General features: G+C 44.3%; 1 protein-coding gene across 8 annotated transcripts; it reads left to right on the top strand.

Annotated features, from left to right (window-relative positions):
* Window positions 1–479: 479 nt before the first annotated feature.
* Window positions 480–27835, top strand: ALDH18A1 (aldehyde dehydrogenase 18 family member A1). 8 transcript variants are annotated; one of them, XM_083614011.1, is made up of 18 exons: window positions 480–606; window positions 10013–10117; window positions 12161–12384; window positions 13658–13807; window positions 13894–13998; window positions 14432–14584; window positions 14890–14980; window positions 15518–15642; window positions 16069–16213; window positions 16619–16692; window positions 18754–18853; window positions 19489–19709; window positions 20938–21075; window positions 21740–21935; window positions 22409–22530; window positions 23419–23605; window positions 25191–25286; window positions 26901–27835. In XM_083614011.1, the coding sequence occupies exons 2-18, from the start codon at window positions 10033–10035 to the stop codon at window positions 27080–27082; spliced, it is 2394 nt and encodes a 797-aa protein (XP_083470137.1). In that variant the 5' UTR covers window positions 480–606; window positions 10013–10032; the 3' UTR covers window positions 27083–27835. The 8 variants fall into 8 exon arrangements, with proteins under 8 accessions (XP_083470137.1, XP_083470134.1, XP_083470131.1 ...); XM_083614008.1 differs by having other exon boundaries at window positions 14432–14590; XM_083614005.1 differs by having other exon boundaries at window positions 14414–14590.

Below are 27835 nucleotides of genomic sequence, written 5' to 3'. Positions count from 1 at the left end.
AGCCAGGACAATGCACATTTAAACAGAAACAACTCCTTTGGGTCCTTCCAGGCCTTTAGCAATTAGGGCTAAATTATTTCATTTGTTGCTGTCATATTTTCCTGCCAGAGGGAAGGAGCTGCTGATGCCATTCTCTGCCTCAGGTTCCCAAACAGCCCAGCAGGCCTTGGGCAGTGATGCAGCTTGACAGGGCGAGGAGGACAGGCTCCGTTCTTCCCCAGGCAGAAAACTGCCTTGGTGGGGGGGCGGGCGGCCCTAGACCCTGCCATTACCCGGCGCATCCTTTCAAGTACAATTCCTCTTCCGCAAGAGAAGGCCAGCTCCTCTTCGCAGGAGGAACTCTCCCAACGCCTCATATTTTATTTTTGCACGGCCAAATAAATAAATAAATCTGAAGATCTTTGCAATCAGATGGGGGGTCGGGCGGAAGGAGCCCACCCACGTTAAGGGGAGGCAGGTGCCACGAGGCAAGCAGTGGGGATGGGTGGGGAAGGAGGGGGCGGAGTCCCTGGCCGGAAGTGCCTTTGCTGACATCGCTCCTGCCGGCCGGATCGGTGTTGGGGGGAGTCCGGGGTGCGCTCCGCTCCGCTCCTCGTCCGGAGAGTTGTAAGTGATGCCGGAGGAGGGGGGCGCAGCCTGGGGGGGAGCGGGCCAGCGATCCCTTCTCTCTCTCCCCATTGCGAGAGCTCGTAGGGGGCGGAACTGGGGATGGGGACCCTGCGCCCCAAAGGAGGGATTCAGGATCGCCCCGGTCTCCCCATCCTCCACTGAGAGCGAGTCGGGCTCTGATCATGTACCCGGCTGAGATCTGACGCACCCGGTTGCCATCCATCCTGGAGGTAGGGCAGGGTCTCCATTCCCACTCCCACATTTTTAACCCCCTGGGCGATCCAAGTGGGAAAGAGATATATTTGTGCCCCGTCCCCCCCACGCTTCCATTGGCAGGTTAGGGGCGGGGGGGCTGAACCCTTGCTGGTGGTTGTGGGCATGAAAGCAGGGCACTTAAATAAAGGAAATTGTCTTTGTGTATGACGTAAGAGGGCTGAATATACAGCAGAGCCTTTCTAAGAGTCCGGCCATCGGCTGCTGCTGTCTTGGGTCATTTGTTGAGAGTGATGACATATACGGTGCCTCTTGCATCATGCCCAGCATCCTTGGTGCTGCGCCCACCTTGTGTGAAGTGTCACGCACAGTCCTAGAATCATCTGCTGGCATATATCTAGGCGGAAGTTGATTGATGTTACGATCAAGGCCACCAAGCGTCTAGCAGTGCCGTCTGACTTGCAGTGTTTTAAGAAAAGTGTGTGCAGAATAATGCTTTTTTAGATTAAAGAAAGAAAAGGCAAGCGCGACACAGGTTCTGCGAGAGCAGTTTGCATCCCATCACAACCCCTGCTTTTATGTTTCCTGCATGATAAAGGCTATTCTGCGTTTTTGGGAAGTTGAGATAAGTTCATTGTGAGAGGGCAGACTTCAAAATTACCATAAAGTGAAGGGCAAAGTCTCATTCTGGATGCAAAATGTTTATCAATCAGGCTTGCCATAAATGCTTGTGTTAACCCTGATGCCCTCTTCTTGTGTTTATAAATGCGGGTGCAGTTGTTACACCTGCATCCTACCTTTGGATGAGGCTGAGTTCTAACCTTATAGAGGGGTATTTTAAAGGGTGAGCTTTCTCCCACTTTTCTTTGGAGTTGTGATGTTCCTTGGAATTCTTTCTTTTCTTTCTTTCTTTCCATTTTTTTAACAACCAAACTGTCAAGTCAGCCAATCTCTGGGCAAGATTGCTTTTAAAATTATGTATTCTTTATCTGTTCTTTTGACTTTCATGAGTTGCACAAACCCTGCTCTGCTGCTGGTTACTAAAATCTCTCTAAAGCTTATATACACAGATCTGTCTCTGTAACCCTTTCCTCTGTGCTACTCTCAACTCCTCTGTCTCTATCTTTATAGATCATGTTGTCTTTTGGATTAGAGGGGCAAGAGGTCGTTATTTAACAATGGGTAGGAGAAAAAAGATGTGGTTTTTTCCCCTCTGGGTTTTTCCCCCCTGCTGGGTGCTGGAGAGGAAAAGCTATGTGTTTGCAGATTGCTTGAATCAAGGCATTGAATTTGGGACATCAGCTGGAATTGATTCTGCCTAGGAGTTCAGGGTGGACACTCTTAAGTAGGTAATGTAAGCTTAAAGTCTCACTGACAAAACTTGCTATACGTAGAAAGACTCTTGTAAACACCACTTTGTATGGAAAGGAATATAGGCCTTTTATCAAAACAAAACCTCAAATCCCTTCCTGAGGTCCTCTTTTCCAACTTGGGCCACTTTTATTATAGGATATAGGAACAAAGGCTCAGTGGAAACTGTAAACCTAAGTAGATACAGATGTGGAGATCATTTCTAGATGTGCAGTTGCATAGTCTGTTATGGCAAAAGTGAGTTTTGTGGTACCTTGAATAGGAACAGATCTGTGAGTCTTGTAAGTAAGCTTACAAAAATGACTAGTTTGCAAAAAAAAAGTAGCCTGCATTTCCATGCTGGCTGCGCTCCCTCCTCTTAGGCTAGTAAGAAAAGGTTTTTTGCTGCATTAGCAACACCCAAGTGACCTTTATGGGGCACAAGCCTGGGCAGTGTGGCTGGAGGTCCTGGGTGTTCAGACAAGATCCCCCTCTCAACTGGCTGCTGCCAAAGAAGGGGTGGATCACTCTATACCTCCTCTGCTAGCCCACTTGCTAGACTTTCCTTCCTCTGTGGCTAGCAGAGGAGAAATGGAGCAATTCCCCCCCCCACACACACACGCCAGGCTGCTTATGCGCTTGTACCAGGCAAGCTGTTAAATGCAAGGCTGTATGTACTGTAATACAAGCTTTCATGCACAATTAAGAAGCATGAAGTTGCTGGGAATTGCAGATGGGGAGAGTGCAGTTGTGCTCAGGTTCTGCTTTTGGGCTTCCCGGAGGTGTCTGGTTGGCCACTGAAAGAACTGCATGCCTGCTGGAACTAGATGGGCCTTTGGCATGATCCAGCAAGGCTCTTAAGTTCTTATGTTCAGTTGGCACGCTCCTCAATTTAAGATTATGGTTGCTTGGGAACTTCTAAAAATAGGGGTTCTTCAGCATGAAAAGCAGGGTTATATCCTAGGAAACCAGTTTAAATTAAACTAATAATATCTGGCTAGCTTAAACAGGAAAAATAAATAAAATATGCACGTCCAATTTTGGTCAGGATCTTAGCGTTTCATTTTGTTTAGTGTGCTAAATACACAGAAGCAAAACAGTAAAAAACCCAGTAAAATTAAGTGTGTGAACTTTTGGAAGAGGGGGATTTAACTGCTTCAAAACCTCTTTGTTTCTCCTTCTAAATGCAATTATTAATAATAGTGGTGCAACAGAAGGAACTTTTTTCTTCTCCAGGTCTTTCTAGCATCTTCTAAACAGCCAATTTTTCCAACGGCAGAGATTAAATCTTATTTTGGTGCCTTTGTTAGCTCTAGCCTTTGAACCGGAATTTTCCCCTTGTTTAGAACTGCTTGATTGGATCTCTATATAATTAGTGGGGTGAGGGGGGAGCAGTAGTTTTCCTCTGAAATGTTGAGCTTGGTTGGGCCACTGCAGATTGCCAGACTAGACAAGCTGGATTTGCAGTAACTTGTTATGCTCTAAACAAGTTTTCCCAAGGGAAGCTTTCAGGACTTAAGAGTGAAATTACGGTAAGTCTAACCAGAACTGAACGGGTAAGTCTTGACATGATATTTCTCCCCTTATTTATATTAAGCACTTTTAGCTAATGGATGCATATACCTGAATACCTCCATGTGCTTTTTTCACACAGTATAGCTTGAAAATAAAGTAGTAAACTGAGGTGGATACAATTCTGTATTTTGTAAGTATTTCAGCGGAAAACCTACGGCTGGAGTTAACAAGCAATCTAATGAATATTCTTTTTAGCCTATGAACATTCACTTGTTATATGTTGTTGGTTTGGTTTAATAAACAATATGTTCTGAAAGCTATAGTTCATCTACCATGAAATTACTGTTTTTTTGAAGGCAGCGAGTTGTAGTTATGAGGACTGGAACTTGGAGGGTGGAGATTGCCATTAGTAAAAATGGAAGCAAGAGCTTCTCCTTGTGGCCATGCCAGAGGAGGAGAGGAGTGTGTGGAAGCAGACAAGTCTGAGGCTTGCTCCTGTAAAGATAGTTTATTGTTACAACTATATTGCCCTGCATAAAGTAGCAAGTGTTGTAGGACTTTGGGACTGAAGCAAGACACAAGTGCGTTTCCAGTCATGAACTTTCTATTCTTGGGTTGTGCTTTGTGACTTCACACAAAGTTTCTTCTAAAGCTTGCAGACATAGCTGCACTTGGGGTTGCTGGTGTTGGCATCCGTCTGCCTCTAGAGACAATGGAGTGTGCCTCTGGGGGTGAAGTCAGACTGCTGGAGAATCACAGTGCCTGTTGTGGCTGCAGAGACCAGTAACTTGTAACTGCTGCCTCCTACATTGTTTTTGTTGCGTTGGCAGCACTGAAGTGACCTCTCTGGGGTGCAAGCGGGTACACAAAGACATGTGGCATTACTTGAGGGATCAAAGGTAACCATGGAAAGGTTAGCGAAGGTTAGCGAAACTATTAGCAAAGGTATTACCTTCTAAGAGCAAGGTTTGTCCAGAATATTATACTCAGAGACAACTTTATGCCATTGAAATTTGTCCTTAGCTTGCCATACCATTAGATTGCGAGTTGCCATCTTCTGCCCTTGTAGCACCAGGAGAGTTTTTTAATTTTACCCCTCCCTGGAATAACTTCCATCTTGCAGGAAGGTATATTGGTGATCTAAAGCTACTTCTGGCTTTGGCTCCACCCATGTTTGGAATTGGCCATACCTGCTTTTGGCTTTAGCCAAACATTTGCCCCTGGGGGATTGTGGCCTTTGACTTAAAAGATTCCCCACCCCTAACTTAAGGCTCACTTCTGCTGAGTGGTTGGAAATAAAAACAGGGACGTACTATATCGAAACAAGGTTTACTGGTTCATGCTAATAGAGAATGCAGTGCAGAATCCTGTCTCCAACTAATGCCAGTGGTATATGCATAATATTTTACTGAGCTTTCTAAGGTCGCATGATTTGCTTCAGATCCTGAATGAAATGTAATTCTCTGATACCTAGTTCTTTCTTTTTTTTAAAGGCAACCTTGTTATTGCTACACCCTGTGATGGTGAAGCCTCCTATTTGTGCAAAGTGTGCAAAAGTTTTTTCTTTTCTTCAAACTTGTGCATATTAATAGCTGGCAGAGAAAGTGCATATGCTGACAAAGAGTAGGAGAATTAAAGGATGGACTAGACGGGAAAAGGATGAACAAAAATCTTCCCCCATATTCCTCCAACAGAGTCCAGCTGTTAGGTTAAACCTACACAAGTTGCTTGGGGGGGGGAAAGTCATCACATGGCAACCTTTTCTGGTCATGCTCCTCTTGCGAAGTTTCCTTGGGAATTCACCTCTAAGGAATCAGATTTACATGTAGCTATGTACTGAGGAGTAATCAGAAAACGGCCTTCGGTCCATAGTTAAATATTGAACTGACCCCTTGTAGGTAATTTCCTAAGGAGGCTTTAATATGGGGGACAGGGGGGAATTGTCAGTACAAGATAACTTGTGACCAAAAGAAGACGAAAAAGCTATTTCATAGGTGGCACTGTGGGTTAAACCACAGAGCCTAGGACTTGCCGATCATAAGGTCGGCGGTTCGAATACCCGCAACGGGGTAAGCTCCCGTTGCTCGGTCCCTGCTCCTGCCAACCTAGCAGTTCGAAAGCATGTCAAAGTGCAAGTAGATAAATAGGTACTGCTCCGGCGGGAAGGTAAACCGTGTTTCCATGCGCTCCTCTGGTTCGCCATGCGGCTTAGTCATGCTGGCCACATGACCCGGAAGCTGTACGCTGGCTCCCTTGGCCAATAAAGCGAGATGAGCGCCGCAACCCCAGAGTCGGCCATGACTGGACCTAATGGTCAGGGGTCACTTTACCTTTACCTGTACCCCAGACGAGCCTTCCTCAGCCTGGTGCCCTCCAGATGTGTTGAACTACAATTCCCATGAACCCCAGCCAGCATGGCCATTCTAACTAGGCCTGATGGAAGTTCTCCAAAATATCTGGAGAGCACCAGACTGGGGAAGGCTGCCCCTAGATCCCCATCCAAGCATGCACAGTCCCCATTTGCCAGCCCCTCTTCTTCATACTCCCTCTGCAGTCCGACATGCAGGTTTTGTTCCTGCACAGAGCACTCCTTAGAACTCTAGCTAAGGAACTGGTACTTTTGCCCCTTCCCTTCTTCCTCACTTGGGCCTTACTGGAGGGCCAGTGCTATCCCATAATTCAGTCCTTTCTTATCCTGTTATTCCTGCTTGCTAACTACATGGACTGAACTGCTGTCACATGCATTAGCTGGCTGATTCTGGTAAATCTGACAACAAAATCAGCAATTTGTACATTGCAGAACACACACTTCCTTTACAGAGATTATATCCACATGGAAAAAGTGGTGTGTTGAGGGGTCATCAATGAGCTCCTGACCTCAGCCTTGTTTCTATGCATGCTGCATTCCCCTAGCAACCATTTGCTGCTTTTTTGGCTGGCTGCCCTCTTCTTCTTCCTGGTTCTGCTCAGCGACCGCAGTCCTGGACAGAAAGTTTCAGCAGTCATGTGAAACCATATGTCTCAAAGCAGAGTATTTTGAAACTCTTAGGTTCTGAGTGGTTTTCTTTACGGTACACGAACATAACTGGGAAGAGACAAGGATAAGAATCTGTAGAGAGCGTAACCCATAGAAGAGTCCAGAGATGCAGTTCGTTCTCCCACATCTCTGTGAATTGCTGAGCTCTGACATGCTTTTGCCCATGATGACAACAAGTTGAGTTTCTTTTGCTAGGTAGAGCCAGATTGTTATACTTCTCGCTACTTCAGTGGCCAGCAGAAGCACACAGGCCGTATCCCATCTCTTGGGCAGGAGCAATACAGAAGTTGTCCTTTAAATTTGATGGTGCTGCTATGTGGTGGAAAAGCAAGGCATGTGGTTGCACTGGAACTCTTGGAGAAAGGACACATGGGCGGCACTATAATCGATGAGCAAGAAAATGGTGTGTCGAAATGGAAATTAAAGCTGAAGCGTACGCCAGGCAGCATCTCTTCCCCTGAGCTCTAGGGGATGAAAGAGATGGAATATGAAGGGGAATGATGGCGGAGATAGGGCAGGGCATCCGTATAAACCTTAAGGTGTATGTCAACCCCACTTTTGCATGGCTGTATTAGATGGTGAGTTTTACGTCTGAGGTCAAGGCTGCCATAAAGATAATATGCTTCTTAAGGCTGTTGAGCTATATAGACATACTTAGCAGTAACTTCCATTGAACACAACGGGGCTTAGCTTTTGAGTAGGTGTGCATAAGGTGTTGCTTTAACAAGATACGGGACAGCCCTCAATCTGGGTTGCTGGAGTCCCTATGGCAGCACTTTCCTAGAGCTGGTTCCCTCGCCTTCCTGGATAATTACCAGCGCAAGGAATATCTCCATCCAGGTCACCCTTCCTTGCATGTGGTATGACCAAATCTGCTTTGGGACACTTATCGTAAGATATTGGGTATGAAATTTTTGCTGCATGTTTCCCCCCCCCCCCTTTAAAATGCATGGAAGCAGGGTCTGGTTTCCATATTTTCAAAGAGGTAGTTCACATTTGAAACATGCATGCAATTTTCACATCTTTAGCAGAGTTGAAAGTGCTTAGAGAGAAGACACCTGTGAATCTGTGTGTGTGTGTGTGTGTGTGTTTTGAAGAGGCAGAGAGAGCCTGATTACTGGCTGTCAGATCTGGTCTGCACTGGAGATCTAGAACACTTGTTGACATTTCAGCCTTCAACTTGGATTTTGTGCTGCAACGTGGAACTTTTTCATCAGCCGCTGAGCTGTAGGGTGTGAGGAGGTGATGCCTTGACTGCTGGGAGTCAGGTTGCATCAGCTCCTTCCAGGGCTCCCCCGTCTTTCTGTTGGAGCTGATGTGGCTCATCCAGGCAGCAGCTCAGGGATTGGCGGCTGCCAGGGAGTCGTAATTGGCTTCAGCTGCATTTTCAGGAATTAACGCTCTCGACTCTGGACACTTCTGCAGTTCCTTCTATCTGAGGTTTCCCTTTCCCCCCCTCCCACATCTCTGCCTCCAGCTTTTCTTCTTGAAGAGCAGGAACAGGCCCTTATTTGACATTGGGACTTTTCTGCACCTGGAATCGATGCTTTCAGAAAGACAGTACTTGGATCCAGGCTGCATATGTCTCCTTTCTCTAATCCAGTGCTAGGGAGCTGAAGGCAAAAACGGAGGCTTGTAGCATCACTGAGTCATCGTGTGATGCTATCCCTTGTCTTAGCGCTTCTATCGGAGTGCTTTTCTGCAAGGGCTTCCAGACTCTTTTCATCTGAAATGCCTGGGTGAGAAACATGGAAATCCTCTTTTTGCTATTGCTCTTGTCAAAATGAGAATGGGATGGGGTCTTTGGAATTGCCGTTCTTCCAGTGCAAATGGAGCAGCAACAGTTTCAGGAAGGATTGAATTCCTGCCTGAAGCAGGTTTGAAACTGAACCCACAGTACCAGGTGTCTATCTCTGGCAGATTGTGTAGTCCCTGTTAGACAGGCAGGTTCTCTGGCTGAATGCTGGAAGTCCTTGGTAGTGGTGCTGGGAGGGGAGCCAAAGTTTTCTCACTTTTCCTGGTGTGTATGTACCGTATGTATGCATGCATGCAATTTGGGGGGGGGGGAACTGTAATACTGTACTGTAATACTTTCTTACCAAATTCGAACTTACTTAACTATTTCAAGAACATTAAATATATAGTGTGTAACTGAACACCTGAAATTGTACAGTTGGTGCTACATTTGCGAGTTTTAAAGGTCTTGGTTTTATTCAAACAATAGTTACAAATGTATCCAGTGTTGGAGCTGCAAGTTGTTCCACGCTAACCTAGGTATATCTTAGTTTTTGCCAGAAATTAAAAGTAAACTGAACATGTGAAACTATCTGCTTTATAATAAAGATTTATTATCTGGTCTTAGCCTTGGTATTATACTGCAGAAGCGGGAACAAATAATATTTTTAAGAGAAAGGGCTTAGAAAATACCTAAAATAAAGACCAGCAATAAATTTGGATAGTCATATATCATAAGGTTGCTATCTTGTGTACATTTAATTAGGAGCCGGCTACATATACATGTGCACTCAGAAGCAAGCTTCACAGTAATTGTAAAGAAAATTGGCTATCCTGTACCCGTATTTCTGTTGTTGTTTTTTGTTTAACCTCCATTCTTAAACTGATTGCATTTCAAGTTTATTTCTCTAACGAGCATCTGCCTAATCCATAGCTTCTTTTGCACTGAGCTTCATGGCCTTCAGAAAATGGAAGGTGTGCAAGAGCGAAAAGAAGCAAATTCTTGCTGCCCTCTCATGTTAGTCCGGTGGTCCTTGGTTGTATTTGTGTATCTTTAAACTTGATTTAGGAGGAATTTGAGTCAAGTGAAGAATCAGGGGCTGGATTGTACATTGTTGTTTCTCAAAGGAGCAATATGTTTAGCAGACTCATAGTCTGAACCCAATACGTGGAGAAGATGCTTTGTATTCTGCCGCTTGGAAAATGCACTCCCAGTGTAAAGATCTGAAGAATGTTGCTTGTTTAATACTGCAAGTAACAATACTACCATTGAATCTTAACTCTATGAGTTTTTGTAATAGCATAACTGGCTGCAACATTATTTTTAAAAAGCATTCCACATCATTCTGTAAAAGAAAAACAATGCATAATAGATTTTTCACCTTTCTCCCAAATCCTCCACTGAAACACTGGAGGGAAATCCTGGGTGGCAGTGATGAGCCACTTCTCACATATTAAACTTTGCTGCAGGGCTGTCTTGCAACTTGCCATGGGGAGACTGCCTGGGACACAGGAATAATGGAGAATCATGTAGGCTTCCTTGTTCTCTTGCAGGCCCTGTTGATTCCATCAAGATGCTGTGCCGAGCTGCTCTTCTGCCTTCCTTGCGTTCTTCAGGACAATTCTGGCGGCAGACTGACGTGGCGGGCTCTCACCCTTGTATGTATCAGAGGGGGGCAACTGTGGGCTGATATACAATGAACTGAAAAAAATGTTATAATGACATTAGTTAAAGAAACCAGAAGCTTTTTTGATAGGAATTTTAGGACAGCTGCCGAAAGAAAATGGACATTGTTTATATACGCTACAGCAGCAGCGTATAGGATGCGGGAGGCGCTGTGGTCTAAACTGCAGAGCCTAGGGCTTACCGATCAGAAGGTCGGCGGTTTGAATCCCTGCGATGGGGTGAGCTCTGGTCCCTGCTCCGGCCAACCTAGCAGTTCGAAAGCACGCCAAAGTGCAAGTAGATAAATAGGTACCGTTCCGGCGGGAAGGTAAACGGCGTTTCCGTGCACTGCTCTGGTTCGCCAGAAGCGGCTTAGTCATGCTGGCCACATGACCCGGAAGCTGTACGCCAACTCCCTCGGCCAATAAAGCGAGATGAGCGCCGCAACCCCAGAGTCGTCCACGACTGGACCTAATGGTCAGGGGTCCCTTTACCTTTACCTTTACAACAGCAGCAAGAATTCTGAGAGCACAGAACTGGAAGACTGGAGAAATACCATAAAAGGAACAATTGCAAGAAAAGTTGATGAACTATGCAGAGCTGGCAAAGTTAACAGGCAAATTGCGTGAAAAGGACAATAGTGACTTTGAAAAAGAATGGGAACCTTTTACATTATATTTGCAGAAACAAAAATAACCCCATAGACTCATTGGCACATTTTAAATAAACATTTACAATTTTATTTACAATAAAACAAGAAATTTAACAGTGTGACAATATAAAGTATATATAAACAGCAGAATGCAACGTGAGACGTAATAAACCAGGGATGGAAGTTGAGGGAGGTCAACAGGGAAGGGGAAAACTGAAATGTGAATGTTATGTAATGATTATAGATATTGTTATGAGAAAAGAAAATCAATAAAAATTAATTAGAAAAAAGGAGGAGGCAACTGTGGGTAGAGGACTTTCTGTTAATACTGCAGAATTGGGAATTTCTCAGCAATTAAAATTCCAGACCTAGGTGTCCTGATTCTTACTACTGTACTGCTAAAATGTGAGCAGCATGGCTTTGGCAATGTATTGTGTTACTCTGCCCCCTACTGGCTGGTTGAAGCATTGCTGCAGAAATATAGTTTCTTCAAGCCTTTAGCTGTCTTGGCTGACGTTCAGCCTAAAGGAAAAGGACATGGCTTCCATAAAGTTAGTAGTTCCATTTCCTTATTTGTCTGTCAGTATCATGTTGCATAAACACAAATGGGGAGCTAAATGAAGAATGTATGTAAGGGGGAAACGAGGGCCTTACCTCTAGGTGCTGATGTAGACCATGCTTGTTAGCTGGCAATTATAAACAACAGGGAGTGTGAAGGTTTTGTTTTAATAAACTGGTAAAAAAACAAAAAACAAAACAAGCATACCACTGCTAAAAATATATGTAGCTAGTTTTGATTCTATAAATGTTAAATTGTGTTTTAATGGTGTTTTTTCCTATGTTTTTAGTGTATCCAAGTGTATCATTGTATCTAAGCTGCCTTGAGTTCTGTCAGGGCAAAAAGACAGGATAATAATAATAATAATAATAATAATAATAATAATAATAATAAGGCATGCAAGATGCAAGCTTTAGGTTATGCGGAGTAGAGGAAATTATATTTGCCTTTAACACTGACTGATGCCACAGTTGGCAGAGATATGACAAGGTGACCCACTCCCTTTGATTTTTGTTGGGTCTCCTGTGGGTCGTGGTATTTAAAGTATCAACATAACTGCCAGGAGACCAAGAGACAAGAGTATGACTTCAGAATATTCTGGTCAGTTGGTCAAGTGGTACTTGGAATACTTATTTTGCTCTGCAAAGGTGTTCCTTGGGCTAATGTTTTTTCCTGACTCATTTAAAAGCTGGACACTAGGTAGAGGCAGGTGATATGTTCAGACTCCCCCACTCTCTCCAGACCTGGGACCTGGAAAAGGGGGGGGGTGGGATTTTGGTTCAATGTACTTGCCTCTAATGCCTTTGCTGTGTGTTTCAACCACAGGTCTACTGGCTCCTAACCTGGTGTTGAGGAATGAGTCTGCTCGGGGCTGGAGTAACATCCCGTTCATCACGGTGCCCCTCAGCCGAACCCATGGCAAGTCCTTTGCTCACCGCAGCGAGCTGAAGCATGCCAAGAGGATTGTGGTGAAGCTGGGGAGCGCTGTGGTGACTCGAGGAGACGAATGTGGCTTAGCCTTGGGGCGACTGGCATCCATTGTTGAGCAGGTAAGCAGGCCGGGAGGCACTCTGGGCATTTGGCTGCTTGTTCTCCTTACCAAACCCTGCCAGGCACCTCAGTGGTTAAAGTTGTCTCCACTTTATGCTGGAATGCCCAGGCACTGGTAGGCCATTAGCTTTTAGTTAATCCTGGTTGTTGCTAGAAATGTGCAGCCCACACTGTGTTTCAAAGATTGCCGTTTCCTGCTCTTTTGCTTCCTGTTTTTATTGTTTTAATTTGGATATTTGCTTGCGTTGTACGCCACCCTTAGATCAGCTGAAGAAGACTGGATTATTAGAGCAGTGGTAAAACCCACACACACACTAAGGGGGTCCGTGGCACATACCCAACAACTGACCAGAACATCCTGCTTTTGGGCACCATGCCCTCACATGGTCACATGACTCACGCAGGTCACATGACTCACACAAGGAGTGCGGCCCAGAAGACATATTTTGGCCCTGGGGCATGTTGGAGGGTATGGTGGCACCATTCACATAATAAAAACAAGCACCCAGAGTGGCTGGAGAAACCTAGCCAGATGGGTGGGGTATAAATAATAAAATTATTATTATTATTTCCAAAAGTAGAGATGTCCAAGGCTTGCCTTTTGAAAAACAGGGGATCTGCATTACTTAGCTAATTGGGAACCACTGGATTAGAGGAATATTTGAATACACAGATAACAGTTGAAAGCAGGGCTTAAATGTAATGACCAGTAGAGTGTGGAGGGGCAGAAATATGATTTAATATATTAAAACACATGATTAATATTAAAATATTAACATTAAAAGGCAATGCTTTTGAGACTCCCACCAAGACTAACGGTATCTCAGGATCTGACTATGTTATCTTGCAATGATGGCAACCCCCAAAGTGTGGAAGTAACATAAGGAGAATAAATAATCCTCATTTTAAAGATGTAACAGAGTACTAATGCATCTCCCAAAACATCTCCCACCGAGGTGTTGCTGCAGTCATGTTGAGGCAGGAGTGCCATATTCATGAAACTGATAATAAACCTAGGGTGTTATAGGGAGAAGGGGTGGTTATATTTATTTCCCCAACATATTCCAAAGAGTAGGGATTGTCTCTGAGTTGGCCTTTTCCCTCCCAGTTACCCTGTGTGCTAGGCAACATTATATAAACACAAGAAAGCTTACATTCTTACTGCTTTGGAGAAATGTTTCCCTACAGAATGATCGCAACAGCGTCTAAAAATTGGAAGCAAGGTAAGATGGCTTTAAATTCGACTAAGAGTTGCTTCTCTCGGGCCTGCAGGTCTCCATGTTGCAAAACCAGGGCCGGGAGATGATGATCGTCACCAGCGGGGCTGTGGCCTTTGGGAAGCAGCGGCTGCGTCATGAGATCTTGCTCTCTCAGAGTGTGAGGCAGGCTCTCCACTCAGGGCAGAACCAGCTCAAGGACATGGTAAGCAAGTGGGAGAGCGACCTGGGTTTTTCGGTGGTGGTGCAGAAACCACTGTTCCTGGCTGACTTCTTCTCTAATCTTTGCAGGCGATTCCCGTGCTGGAGGCTCGAGCCTGTGCAGCTGCCGGTCAGAGCGGGCTGATGGCTCTCTATGAGGCCATGTTCACACAGTACAGCATCTGTGCAGCCCAGGTAGGGAACTTTGTACATCAGCTGCCTTGGGCACCATGCAAGTTCTCTCTTGACTCCTGAAAGAGGACTCTCTTTCATGCTATTTGCCAGGAAGCCTATTCCAACGCTAGGGGCCCCCAGTTCAGTACATGCCAACACCTTACCCCTCCATCCCTTCCTTTGCTTTGCCCAACTTAATACTCCCCCTTTCCTCCCCCCAATAAGGCCATGATAATTGCATTTCAGATTTCACAACAGGCTAGCCGACCTTTTACATCTGAAGTGGTTTGTACATCGACCCCTCGCTTTGTTTGCTTTGACTTAACAGAACTTCCATTTCCTTTGTTGTAAGAATTTAGCTAGTTCGTTTGTAACTTGCACGCTTGGCGGCCCTCTTCATGCCGAAACTGATAGTGGATAATTTTTGTCAGAGCAGTTCTTTTCTTCCTTCCAGATTTTAGTCACCAACTTGGATTTCCACGACGAGCAGAAGCGTCGGAATTTAAACGGGACGCTGCACGAACTGTTGCGGATGAACATTGTCCCCATAATCAACACCAACGATGCTGTGGTTCCTCCCCCAGAGCCAAACAGTGATCTTCAGGGGGTAAACGTGGGTAGCGCATTGCAGTGGGTGGTGGTTGCTCGCTCGCTCGTGGACCCGCTAACACGCTGACTCCGGGCTGTAGTGCACGCTAACGTCATAACGCTCTGGATTCTCCAAGGTGACTTGCTCCTTGTAGATGTAGTAGATCTGGCTATTTGGTGTTGCTTGCGAGGCTAGCTGTCGACTCGAGGCTGGTAGTACGACTCCTAACCATCTCCTGTTGCTTTGCTTTTCTATGAATTGCTTGGGCATTGGGTTAGCTCTCGCCTGGCTAGTATTGCTGACTTTTACAATGTGTGTTCCAGGTAATCAGTGTGAAGGACAACGACAGTTTAGCAGCCCGTCTGGCTGTGGAAATGAAGACCGACTTGCTGATTGTTCTTTCGGATGTTGAGGGTACGAGAGTTGTTCTGTTTCTGGCTAAATGGCCAATGCAGCTTTGTGATCCTTTTCTGCGCTGCGGTTCAGGAAGAGGAAATTTAGGGAATTGACTGTGAGGCTAATTGTAGTCAGCCAGAACACTGCAATATTCACAGTGCGCACCTTTAAAGGAGAAGGGATTAGTCATTGCTTTATTCATGCTGGTTAGAAACAGAGGAGCAGAGTATACATTATTTGTCTTGGGACTGCTGACAGTTTCTTAGAGCTTAGAAATGGATTCACCTCTTCCCAGATCACTTGACCTGAGGTATCATATTCTGCCTTTTGCTTCTAAATTCTGACTCTGGCTATCCCTTAGTGTGATAGCTTACGGTCCAAATGGATGACTCGATACTAGCAATGCAGTCCCTATGGTTCAGAGGATCCAGTTACCTCAGTCTTTTTTCTTTTCTTGTCTGAAAGATTTATTTTACAAATGTATGCGCATTGTTTTACAACCATAATGATATTGAAGGTATGTTCCGGTAGCTCATTCCCACCGTTCCATTTCAGGACTCTTTGATAGCCCCCCAGGCTCAGATGATGCAAAGCTCATAGACATATTTTATCCTGGAGACCAGCAGTCTGTGACGTTTGGAACCAAATCACGGGTGGGAATGGGAGGCATGGAAGCCAAGGTTGGTCAAGCTCCTCACTATTTTGTTGTGATTGTGTCCATTTACCATCTTAAGACCCCATTTAGCCTTTATAACAAACATGTTAATTTTCTAGATTTATTTTATAAAAACACTTTTCTGTTGCATCCTATGCCATGCCTGTCAGATAAACTACGAGCTGCTTATGGCAGAAACCTGTGGCCCTCCAGACTACAACTCCCATCATCCCTGACCATTAGTGATGCTGTTGGGGGTTAGAGTCCAACAACACATCTGGAAGATCACAGATTCCCCATTCCTGGCTAATGGGGAAAGTTACCTCTGTTTTTTATGTCTTGAAAAAGTGTTGATCCTTAAAAGAGTTTTTACACTCCTACCAGAAATTACAGCAAACAACAATGCTCTTTTGTTTGAAAACACGCGTTTAAAAATATTCTTCATTTGCAGGTGAAAGCTGCCCTGTGGGCTCTCCAGGGAGGTACCTCGGTAGTGATTGCCAATGGAACTCATCCCAAGATCTCTGGCCATGTCATCACAGACATTGTGGAAGGGAAGAAAGTGGGCACGTTTTTTTCAGAGGTGAAGCCTGCAGGTAGGTTAGCATGGTCAGGTCCATAATTTGTGGGGAACAAAGAATGACACTCATGGTGCAGAATTTTGGGGAGGCTGGAGGCAGCTGGTTACTTCAGCTGTAGAATAAAAACCACAAAAGAACTGTGAGGATGAAACTATTTATGCTTTTGTTGTATGAGACAGAAGGGTGTTTAAGGCCACTTTAGGGGTTGTCCTGCTAAACATTTAGGGGGTAAATGTTGCTTCTCCAATGTGCACCCTTTTCTCTGGACTTGTGGGGTGGCGTGTTCAGCCATGTTTTGATTCAAGAGTGGGAGAAGCAAAAATAAACTCTTCTAAATATTCTGTATTGAGTATGTGGTGGCCAGAATTAGTGTGATGAGAGTTAGTATGTAACCACCCTCTGCTTTTTTATTTTTTAAAGGCCCAACCGTGGAACAGCAGGCTGAAATGGCTCGAACAGGAGGCAGGAGTTTGGCAGCACTTCAGCCTGAACAGGTAACCAGCCCAGTCAGTCACATAATGTATATTACAGCCTTGAGAGCACATACAGGGCATTTGTAGTAAATGCAAAAAAAGGCAATAGCCCCCGACTGAGATGAACAGCTTGCACAAATGTTGAAGGTTCAAGTTTTCCCATATAATAGGTAGAAAGGATACTTTGGAAATCTGCACTAGTTGTTTTCAAAATCAAGCTTTATTTACTATTATTAAGACTGATCAAGTACATTGAGTTTCACTTCTGCAAGCATGCAATTTGACACAGTCATGAAACATCTGTGTCAAAGAGTACATATACTATATAATACAGAACAGGCCTGCTATTTTTTAAGACCTGCTGAGCTAAATGCATCCCTCTGGCCGTCAGTAGCTCAATAAAATTCCTGCCTTTTTTGCCTGCCTTGGACTTCAAAACTGTGATTGTCAAGCTCCTAGTGGGTCATGATAATGTGGCTCTTGGAATCTTGTTTGGCTTAGAATCATAGAATTGGAAGGGACCACACATACTAGAAAGTAAAACAAAACTCCTATCGAAAATGTATAGCCTGTTACTTGAATGGGACACCAAAGATGAAGAAGTAAAGGAGGTAATGATCAGATGGGCAATGGACTTCGGACATAACATAGAGTTTGATAAATGGAAGGCATTATGGAATAAAGGCATGAGATTCTCGGCATGCACAACACTCAGGGAAAATATGTATAAAATGATGTACAGGTGGTATGTAACGCCCGTAAAATTGGAAAAAATATATAAAACTGGTGATAAATTATGTTGGTAGTGCAAGATCAAGGAGGGCGATTTCTATCATATGTGGTGGTTGTGTGAGCCTATCAAAAAATTCTGGGAATCTATTTACAATGAATTAAAAAAAATCCTCAAATATACCTTTATAAAAAAACCCGAAGCCTTTCTGCTGGGGATAATTGGGGAGGAAATCAAAAAGGAAGACCACACACTCTTTCAGTATGCGACAGTGGCTGCCAGAACTCTAATAGCGCAGAATTGGAAGACATTAAAAATCCCAACTATAAACGAATGGCAAACCAAACTATTTGATTATTTAGAACTGGCAAAAATGACACAGAAAATAAGAAATCAAAAAGACATAAAGTTTAATAAAGAATGGAATAAATTTATGACATATATGGAAACAGAGGTAAAAAATCTAAAAATCACAGTAGGTGTGACGTAACACTTGTGACGTAAAGAATCTTTTGAGGAAAAGAAACTGCAGATAAAAAATCATATAATATATTCTGAAACCGAGATGAAGGGAAGTCAATTAATGTTGTGTGTTATTTAGTTATTTAGTTAATGTAAGTTAATTAGTTGGTGTTTTATGTTAGGAGATGTTTTTTCTTTTGTTTTTTTATTATTATTTCTTTTATTTATGTACTCCTTTTTTGTATGTATGTGTTATGTATGTTTATTTTTTCACTTGTTTTAATGTTGGATGTAACAAAATGAATTAAAACCAATAAAATAAAATAAAAGGAAGGGACCACAAGAGTAGTACAGGCTGAGAGTTGTGCATGCCTTATTCATGAAGCATGTTCCGTGGGATCTTCATAGCCTAGATTAATCTTCCCCCAAGTTGCAGATATTTTGGACTCCCAACTCCATCAGTCCCAGCTAGCATGGCCCAATGGTCAGGGATTATGGGAGTTATAGTCCAAAACATCAGGAAGGCTGATCTACGTCATAGCTCAAGCAGCAGGATCTAGGCTTTGAAACCTGAAGTCCACTTGGAGCATGTGGCACCTTCTACTATGGTTAGGATGTGGGGACAAGGGAGGGGAGGTTGGTTTTTGTAGAGCAGGTGCTCCAGGGGGAATAAATTGAGTTGCAAACTGAACTGGCAAGGATACCTATCCAGCAGCTTGACTGAAGAATAGATGAGCAGTCTTGGAGATAAACTAAAGAGCCTCGCAACTCAGTGAGAGATTGGGCTGTGGGTTTGAAGGAGCTAACAACATCTCCTATGTCAATATGGTGACCAGAGAGCTGGTCACAATCAAATGCCTGATGGTGGTTCCCTGTCTATTTTACTACAGAGAGCAGAGATCATCTATCATCTTGCTGACCTTCTGACAGACCAGCGAGAAGAGATTCTTCAGGCCAACAAAAAAGATTTGGAAGAAGCTGAGCATAAAGGTAAGGCAGGTGGAGTCCGTGTTGGGTATGTGGTGAGAACAATTTCTCATCAGGCCAAGCGGGTGATGCTGGAGATGTCTGAGGCTGCCATTTATTACTTCAACAGACTACAAAGATAAGATGAAGAAATCTTAGAAAGCCTTTGGCCAAATGTTCCTTTAACATTGAGACTTTGTTTTTGTTTCACCTGAGCACCTTTGTTGTTCATGCTACCCAAGGGGTTACTTCAGCTTCAAAACAGAAAAGAAATCTTTCTAGCCAAAATCTTTAGACAGCCTAGTTTCACAGTTGTCTAAAGGAACCAGGTGAAGGTCTTGCAACAAGGTCACAAAGGCTTTTCCTATTCCATAAAAGCCTATGACTTCTCCATGGATGCAAACCCAGGGATCTTTTTTTCTACATAAAGCCATTCATATGTTTCATTAGACCAGCCGAAACACAGATTGCAGGAAAGGATAATGTGATAAGTTCTTTGATTGTACTGAACATTGTCACCTTTGTATTGATTTTTTTCAAATTAAGTTTTTACTTCCATCTGCTGACTCAGTGTTCAGATTGAAGTCTTCATTTCTGTTGCTTCATTCTAATCATTCATTAAATGAAGTCTGACTTGCTGGCTTCTGCTTCCATTTCAGGAAGACTGGCCCTTCCTTTGTTGAAGAGACTCAGCCTGTCAACCTCCAAGCTGAATAGTTTGGCCATTGGGCTGCGACAGATTGCAGCATCGTCACAAGATAGTGTTGGCCGTGTCCTTCGAAGAACACGTGTAGCGAAGGATTTGGAGCTGGAGCAAGTGACTGTGCCTATTGGGGTCTTATTAGTGATTTTTGAATCCCGGCCCGATTGTCTCCCCCAGGTGTGTGAAGAAGTCACCTGAGAAAGAAAGCAAATATAACTTGCTATGAGCTGTGAAGGTCTCTGATTGTGGATTTCCCCACCTTGCTCCCCCGGGGAGGGAAATAATTAGTACTGAAAGTGTTGCCAATTGCGGTTTGTGTGTTGTGGTTAGGATGTGAATGTGTTGTAGCCGGCTTGATAGTTTGTCCTTTATTTTGTATAGTGTCCTCCATTGGGTCCTTTTAAAAAGTTGCGCAGCCTGAGTAGCCTCTGGAGCTATGCATCTTTCCTTGAAGTTTGATCAGGAGTTCCAAAGGGACATAGTCATAGCAACTCTTCTGCTTCCCAGCCAGATATATTGCATACCCACCATTAATTACGACCTTCCAAAAACAAAGCTTTAGCAGAAAAACACGCAGCATTGCAACCTTGGAAGCATTACTATTGAAATACAGCAAAGTGACAGATCTGAGCTTGATGGGACCATAACCCATTCAGTGTTTTATATTGTCAAAATGTGAGGGAATGGTGGTGAGGAGAGGAAGAAAGGGACAAGGGGAATGTAGATTCAAAATAAGAGGTATAAGTAAGAGTAGCCACTGCATTGTCCTCTAGGTGTTGTTGGACTGGAAATCCCAACATCCCTGAGCATTGGCTATGCTGACTGGGCCTGATGGTTATTGTAGTTGAGCAGTGTAGGACACAACATTGGCTGCCTATGAAATATGGCACTGTACATTTATTATTATAACGCGGGTGGCGCTGTGGGTAAAACCTCAGTGCCTAGGACTTGCTGATCGTAAGGTCGGCGGTTCGAATCCCCACGGCGGGGTGAGCTCCCGTCGTTCGGCCCCAGCTCCTGCCCACCTAGCAGTTCAAAAGCACCCCTAAGTGCAAGTAGATAAATAGGTACCGCTTTATAGCGGGAAGGTAAACGGCGTTTCCGTGTGCGGCACTGGTGCTGGCTCGCCAGAGCAGCTTCGTCACGCTGGCCACGTGACCCGGAAGTGTCTGCGGACGGCGCCGGTTCTCGGCCTCTTGAGCGAGATGAGCGCACAACCCTAGAGTCAGTCACGACTGGCCCGTATGGGCAGGGGTATCTTTACCTTTACCTTTTTACATTTATTATTGTTAAATCAGAAATGGTTCACAGCACTCTCACAATACATTATAATTGTTAGGTGCTGCTATGGTTATAAATGTGTTCTTTCATGCTTGTCTTCGTCGCACTCCCTTCTTTCTGGCAGGTATCTGCTTTGGCCATTGCCAGTGGAAATGGCTTACTGCTGAAAGGAGGGAAAGAGGCATCGCGCAGCAACCAAATCCTTCACCATCTGACTCAAGAAGCCCTTTCCATCCATGGGGTGAAGGACGCGGTGCAGCTGGTAAGTGCCTATGAGCAGAAAGCGGGGAGGGGGCAGCACCGTGGTGACAAAACGCAGGATGGGAGGGCAGCATCAAAGGGGGGTCAGAACCTGATATATTACTGAATGAAAAAAATTAAAGTTCCACATATTCTGAGTTAAAAAGAAATAACGGTTAATGGTGCCTGAAAGAGAACCTTGGCAGAAAGAATTTCATTAAAGTATCCCCCCCCCCCTTTTATGAAAAGAGGAAGATGCATTTTTAATTGAAATGTGTTAGGCTGCTTAAATCTTGCTTCAGGTTGGTTGGTGATTCTTTGTGTTGAGTACCTAAAACAAATCTTTTATTTTTTGAGTTCACACATGGCAGGCAGTTCTTTGGGACTGGGCAGGGATCCTGGAAATGTCTGTAATTTGGAATTGTGATCCATTCAGAGCTATTTCCAGGCGATCGCCCCATGAATGTTACTGGGCTGCTTTGGGATTTGTTACCTTCTGACCAGGTGCTTTGACAAGCTACTTATTTTCTGTTGTGTACACACACACACACACACACACACACAATCAATTGTGCCCAAATAGCTGGGCAGTTTCCCTTCTGTTGGGTATGTATTCTCTGTTTTGTCCCATACTGTGTTTATTCTTCCATGGGCAACCTCTATAACTCCTGGCGTGGTCTTTACAGGTGAATACCAGGGAGGAGGTGGAAGACCTTTGCCGTTTAGACAAGCTGATAGATTTGATCATCCCCCGTGGCTCGTCTCAGTTGGTTCGGGATATCCAGAAATCTGCTAGAGGAATCCCAGTGATGGGCCACAGTGAAGGAATTTGTCACGTGTATGTGGACTTGGAGGCCAGTGTGGAGAAGGTCACCAGAATAGGTGAGATGAGAGGACAGAGATTTTTCTTCTTCTTAAAAGGGTTTGGGCTAAGTAATCGGTATGAGAGGGCAGAGATAATCAACATGCTCCTCCTTAACCTATTTATTTCAGATGCTCTACAGCAGGGGGAGGGACGGAAGTCAGATTGGGATCTACTGGTAGATCAGAGAATAATTTTCAGTAGGGTAATGGCAGTTTCTGACTCCTAATTCTTTTAGCATAAGTAGCAAGAAAAGAGTTTTGCTTCCTAAACTAGGCTGTTAGAATCCCTGATCTTTAGTAACTTGGATGTATATTTGTACCTTTGTCCACAGGCAATCCCAGTTCATGGGGTGCAATAGATGACTAGCTCCCCTCCCTAAGCAATTGGCTACAGTTGGTGGATTCTAGTAAAAAACAAAACCCCAGTATAGATCCTGCATGCCCAATATCTGTGCAGCACCTTTGTAACCAACAGTTTGTCCTTCATCCAGTGAGAGACTCAAAGTGTGAATATCCTGCAGCCTGCAATGCGCTCGAGACTCTCTTAATACACCGGGACTTGCTGAGAACTCCCGTCTTTGACCAGATCATTGACATGCTGCGAGTGGAACAGGTAAGTAAAGATGGCTGGAACAGGCTGAACGTGAGAGAGTGGCTGCCATGAGTTTCTGCTCAGTGAGATGCCAGCTAAGAATGGATGCTGCAGATGTAAACCTTGAGGAGTGTTGGTCTGCTCCAGCTGCAGCATGATACAGATTTATTTATGTAGCAGCCTTGTTTTTATAGTAGTGTGTGGCTTGTCCTGAGCATACATTGCACTTGGAGCCACGTTTCTAATTATGCATCTTGGTGCCAAGGTCCTGGAAGGCATCTGCGCTGCACCTCTGCCTAGGCTGAAGAGCCATAGAAGACAAGCATATATGGATGGCAGGTTCCTGTTGAAGTTATCTTAGTCCAAGCTTCTTGGAGATTGGAATCTTCTGCTTGCTGTTCTTCTGTAGTAGGGATGGGCAGAACTTAAAAGATAGTGAGAGGTCAGTTGCTGCGTTGGGCATTCTTGAAGGAGGACTTGGGGTTGGCTTGTGAACGTGCTTTCTCCACTAACTTGAAGCCTGAGAGCTTTGAACAACAGGATTGAATGAGATTCAGCCACCAAGCCCATAAAACAGGATGGGACTGGCAGTAGGCTACTGTGACGAAAGTGCTAGAGAATGGAAGATAATTTCCTTCAAAAGTACAAAGGAAGGGACATAGGAAACTCCCTTATGCCGATTGTCTAGCTCTGTATTGACTGCACTCTGAATATCAACAGCTCTCTGGAGTTTCAGACAAGAGGCCTTTTTCCTGGAGATCCCAGGGTTTGGGCCGGGGATCTTTCATGTGGGCAACAGTGTGCGAGCTTATCGCTGAGCAATGGCCCGCCTGCGCATTGTTTGGCTTGCCTCTTTGCATAGAAGCTTGGAGGAGGAATGTGAGTGAAAACGTTTTGTTCTTCCATCAGGTGAAGGTTCACGCTGGCCCCAAGTTTGCCTCCTACCTGACATTCAGCCCCTCGGAGGTGAAATCACTCCGCACGGAATATGGGGACCTGGAGTGCTGCATTGAAGTGGTGGACAGCGCACAGGATGCTATTGAACACATCCACAAATATGGGAGCTCCCACACAGATGTAATCATCACAGAGAATGGTTGGTGGCCAGTCTAATGTCTTGTGTGCATTTACATTCCTTTCTTTCTGCATTTCTGCATTTGGGGGCTCCAGGATTGCCTCAGTTGGAACTCTGAGGGGCTTTTTTCTGAAGTTACCTTTCTAGGGCCTGGCACCCTCCACAATGTGTGTCTCTTCCTTTGCTGCTCTAGGAACAAACATCTGGTGATCTGGACCACATTGGAGGAGTCCAAGCCACATCTCCTTCCCCTGCCTGTATTGCCCTTCCCAGACACTGCTGCAGGTGTGGGGAGGAGCTGTGGCCTGGGTTTCTGTTGTGTGGCTGGAGTTACCAGAACAGTGCAAGAGGAGCACACACTAAGAACATAAGGAGTCACACTGTATCAGTCCAAAGGCCCATCTAGTCCAGCATCCTGTTCTCACAGTAGCCAACCATATGCCTGTAGAAAGCCTGCAAGCAGGACATCAGTGTAATAGCACTCTGTCCACTTGTGATACCCACCATCTGGTATACAGAGGCATACTGCCTCCAACAGTGGATATTTTGGGACTGGGGGGAGGGCTGAGTCACAAATCCCACTGGCTATGTCCAAATTGCTGTTCGGGTTCCATCAACATTCAAGAAACTGCAACAACTTCCATGTTCTAAAAGCAGTGCTTTTTTCTGGGGGGACGCATGCCCCTAAACATTTTGTGAATCTTTGTACTTTTGTCCATATACTGTATTTATTTTTCCCGATTTGAACTATAAAAGGGTGGTTTTCTTGAGTCAAAATGAGAGTACCCCTAAACATTTTTTAAGAAAAAAAGCACTCTCTAAAAGTAACATTGCAAATTTTGCTGGTATCTTGTTCCCTCGTTTCTAAAACTGCTTGTTCTTGTTGAGTGTTCAGCTCCCTGCTGTTAACATTTACTTTTCTACGGAGAAGAAGAACAATATAAATGAATGGCAAGCTCATTTTCTGAGTGCCCGTCTTTTTCTCTCTTTTTTTTTTGTTAGAGCGTTTAATTTTCCAATAAAAAACAACCAATTAACATATCAAATCATAATCCAATAATAAAAAACTAAGATAAAAAAAAATCAAATTGCCTTCCAAATTGTAATTTTGATTTTACGACTTCCCACAGTCTGAACCGCAAAGCATATCCAAATCTCAGTCCTGCCTCTCATCTGAGTGCCCGTCTTAAGTAGTCAAAACAGGACCAGCCAGGAGGAAGGGAGCAAAAGCTCCAATGAGGAATGAACATGAGAAAAGCAGTGGGAAAATGGGATAGAATATCCTGCAACAAGCCATGACTGGCTGGAACCTTGAGCAGGAGCATTCTACACAGCAGCTTCGTTTGTTGCAAGTGTCCCTTGCAAAGACACATAATATAAAATTTATTCATACTCAAGCTTCTATCCTGCCCACCTTTGCAACACAGACTGGTTAACAACAAAGCATCAACAAGCATTTTAAATATAATAAAAGGCAGCAGTGGTATAAAAAAAAATATTCTAAAAGGCCTTGACTAAACAAGTGACCATTCTGTTTCAGCCCACATTTGGCACAGTTCTATTGTAAAGCAGTTGTGTTTTAAAAAAATCCTTTTGTCACCCCCAGAGAAAACAGCAGAGTTCTTCCTCCAGCACCTGGACAGTGCCTGTGTGTTCTGGAACGCCAGCACCCGCTTCTCGGATGGCTATCGCTTTGGGCTAGGTAAGGGAGCACGATGGGTGCCCTGTGCCGCTGGTGGCCAAGTTACACATTTTGCGTGAGGTTGAGAGTGTTCAAGGAGGACACATGGTCACCTTTAAAGTTAAGAATATTTAAGGAGATTTACTTGGAACTTCTTTTTAAAGCTTTGGAGTATTTTAGAATTAGAGAGATCCAGGCCATCTCAAAGGGAGAGTTGGAGGTAGAGGCTACCATATACAAGAGCATTTATGACAATGTAGAGAATGGCCTTCTCCAACCTTGGATCTCCAGATGTTGTTGGACTACAGTCTCCATCATTCCCAGCCAGCATGACCCTTGGTCAGGCATGATGGGAGTTGTAGTCCAACAACATCTGGGAACCCAGAATTGGGGAAGACTGGCCTAATTCAAAGGACGATTCTGAGCACAACTCAGAGTGTTGATGCTGACCTTTAAAGCCCTAAACGATCTCAGCCCAGTTTACCTTAAGGAGCTTCTCCACCCCCATTGTTCAGCCCAGATACTGAGGTCCAGCTCCGAGGGCCTTCTGGCAGTTTCCTCACTGCAAGAAGTGAACTTACAGGGAACCAGGTAAAGGGCCTTCTCAGTGGTGGCACCTGCCCTGTGGAACTCCCTGCCAACAGATGCCAAGGAGATAAATAACGATCTGACTTTTAGAACACATCTGAAGGCAGCCCTGTATCAGAAAATTTATAATGCTTGATGTTTAGATATTATGTTGGAAACTACCTAAAGTGGCTGGCGCAACCCAGTCAGATGGACATGTTATAATTTTATTAATACCTGAAGGAGCATCTCCACCCCCATCGTTCAGCCCGGACACTGAGATCCAGCGCCGAGGGCCTTCTGGCAGTTCCCTCATTGCGAGAAGTAAGGTTACAGGGAACCAGGCAGAGGGCCTTCTCGGTAGTGGCGCCTGCCCTGTGGAACGCCCTCCTAGCAGATGTCAAAGCAATAAACAACTATTTTACTTTTAAAAGACAACTGAAGGCAGCCCTCTTTAGGGAAGTTTTTAATGTCTGATGCTGTACTGTTTTTAATATTCAGTTGGAAGCTGCCCAGAGTGGCTGGGGAAACCCAGCCAGATGGGCGGGGTATAAATAATAAATTATTATTATTATTATTATTATTATTATTATTATTATTATTATAGAGATGTACTGTAGGAGAGATTCAGCTGAGGCAGTCAGTGACGAACAAGTGACTGCCGCTTGGAGTAATCTATGGCAACATATATATTTGCATATGGGTAAAGCGCAGGTCTGTGAGCAAACTCTGCATTAAGTCCCGCACAATGTGGCAATTCTGCGAGAAAAAACCCTTAAGATAAATTACTTGGTGGGCACTGAGGAATTAGCTGCTTTCCTTCAAGCATTCATTGTGGGGCTGCACCAGAAGATGAAACCGCAAATCCTTAGTTGTCTAAACCTCATGAAGGTGAAGGAGCAAATTGGCAGCTCCAGAGCTCAAATGCAGTGCAAGAAGGATGAGAGAAAGTTGGGGGGGATCTTGAAATATGGGTGAACGAGGTGTGGTCAACTTGACTTGTGCCATTAGGCTGGAGAATTTCCTTCCTGCCCTCTTCAACCCAGTTGTTCTATTCTCTGCACACAGGGGCTGAGGTTGGCATCAGTACATCACGCATCCATGCCCGTGGGCCAGTTGGAATTGAGGGGCTGTTGACCACAAAGTGGCTGCTAAGAGGGGAGAATCACATCGTTTCCGATTTCTCTGAGCAAGGAAGTATGAAGTACCTTCATGAAAATCTCCCCATCCCACAAAGGAACAGCAACTGATCACCCAGGTGGGGCAAGTGCATCTTTATGGAGACTGTTACGGTTTCAGAACAGAATCTTGGAAAGGAGAGGAACCTCCACCTTCTGGAATGCGGAGTGTTTTTGCACGCTGAGCTTCTGGATATTCCCAAGTGGTGACTTGCGGGCCTTGTTTTGCGCCCGAGTTGTTTCTCCTCACATTGCAATGTGTAGATGTTGGGTGTCAGCGTTGAAAGCACCTCCTTTGCGTTTGCAGCACAGAAAAGAGGACTCTGGTACTCCATTCCAAATGATGGGGATCTTTAGGGTTGATATTGGACCTATTTATTGATCTGAATTCTTCTTTTTGGCCACTCACAAGAGAGAGAGAGATTCCACACACCCCATGCTTTTCTTGCTTCGAGAATGCAAGAAATGCTTGATCATTCTGCCTTCCTTTGGAGATTTGAAATCTGAAAGAGGTTGCTATGACGGTTCTTTACAGTTCATGTCTTATTTAAAATGTTCAATCACCTTTAATAAATATTTCAGGTGCATAATGAATTTTTAAAAAAAAAATCCAAGCAATGCTTTCCATGCTAATTTCCTTTAATAGTTGACTGATGGAGTGGGGAGAATCACAGTGGTAGAACTGTAACTGTTTTTCACAACCCTTTTATGAATATTTGTACCAAATATTTTTGTTCATTTTATATAAGCTTTTATTTCCCCTGAGAAATTGAACGTATTTTTCAAACTTTATGGTTTTTCAAATAAAACTCCCTTGCAATATGA

The sequence above is a fragment of the Podarcis filfolensis genome (genome assembly GCF_964270895.1).
Source record: "Podarcis filfolensis genome assembly, chromosome: 5".
Lineage (NCBI taxonomy): Eukaryota > Metazoa > Chordata > Lepidosauria > Squamata > Lacertidae > Podarcis > Podarcis filfolensis.
This window is presented reverse-complemented; position numbering and strand designations above follow the sequence as displayed.

Bases quoted from the DNA above. Each gene is read 5' to 3' on its own strand.
- ALDH18A1 (XM_083614005.1), top strand. From the start codon at position 10,033: ATGCTGTGCCGAGCTGCTCTTCTGCCTTCCTTGCGTTCTTCAGGACAA. The intron at 16,214-16,618 runs GTAGGTTAGCAT...TATTTTTTAAAG, and splicing joins TTCAGAGGTGAAGCCTGCAG to GCCCAACCGTGGAACAGCAG. The intron at 21,076-21,739 runs GTAAGTGCCTAT...TGGTCTTTACAG, and splicing joins TGAAGGACGCGGTGCAGCTG to GTGAATACCAGGGAGGAGGT.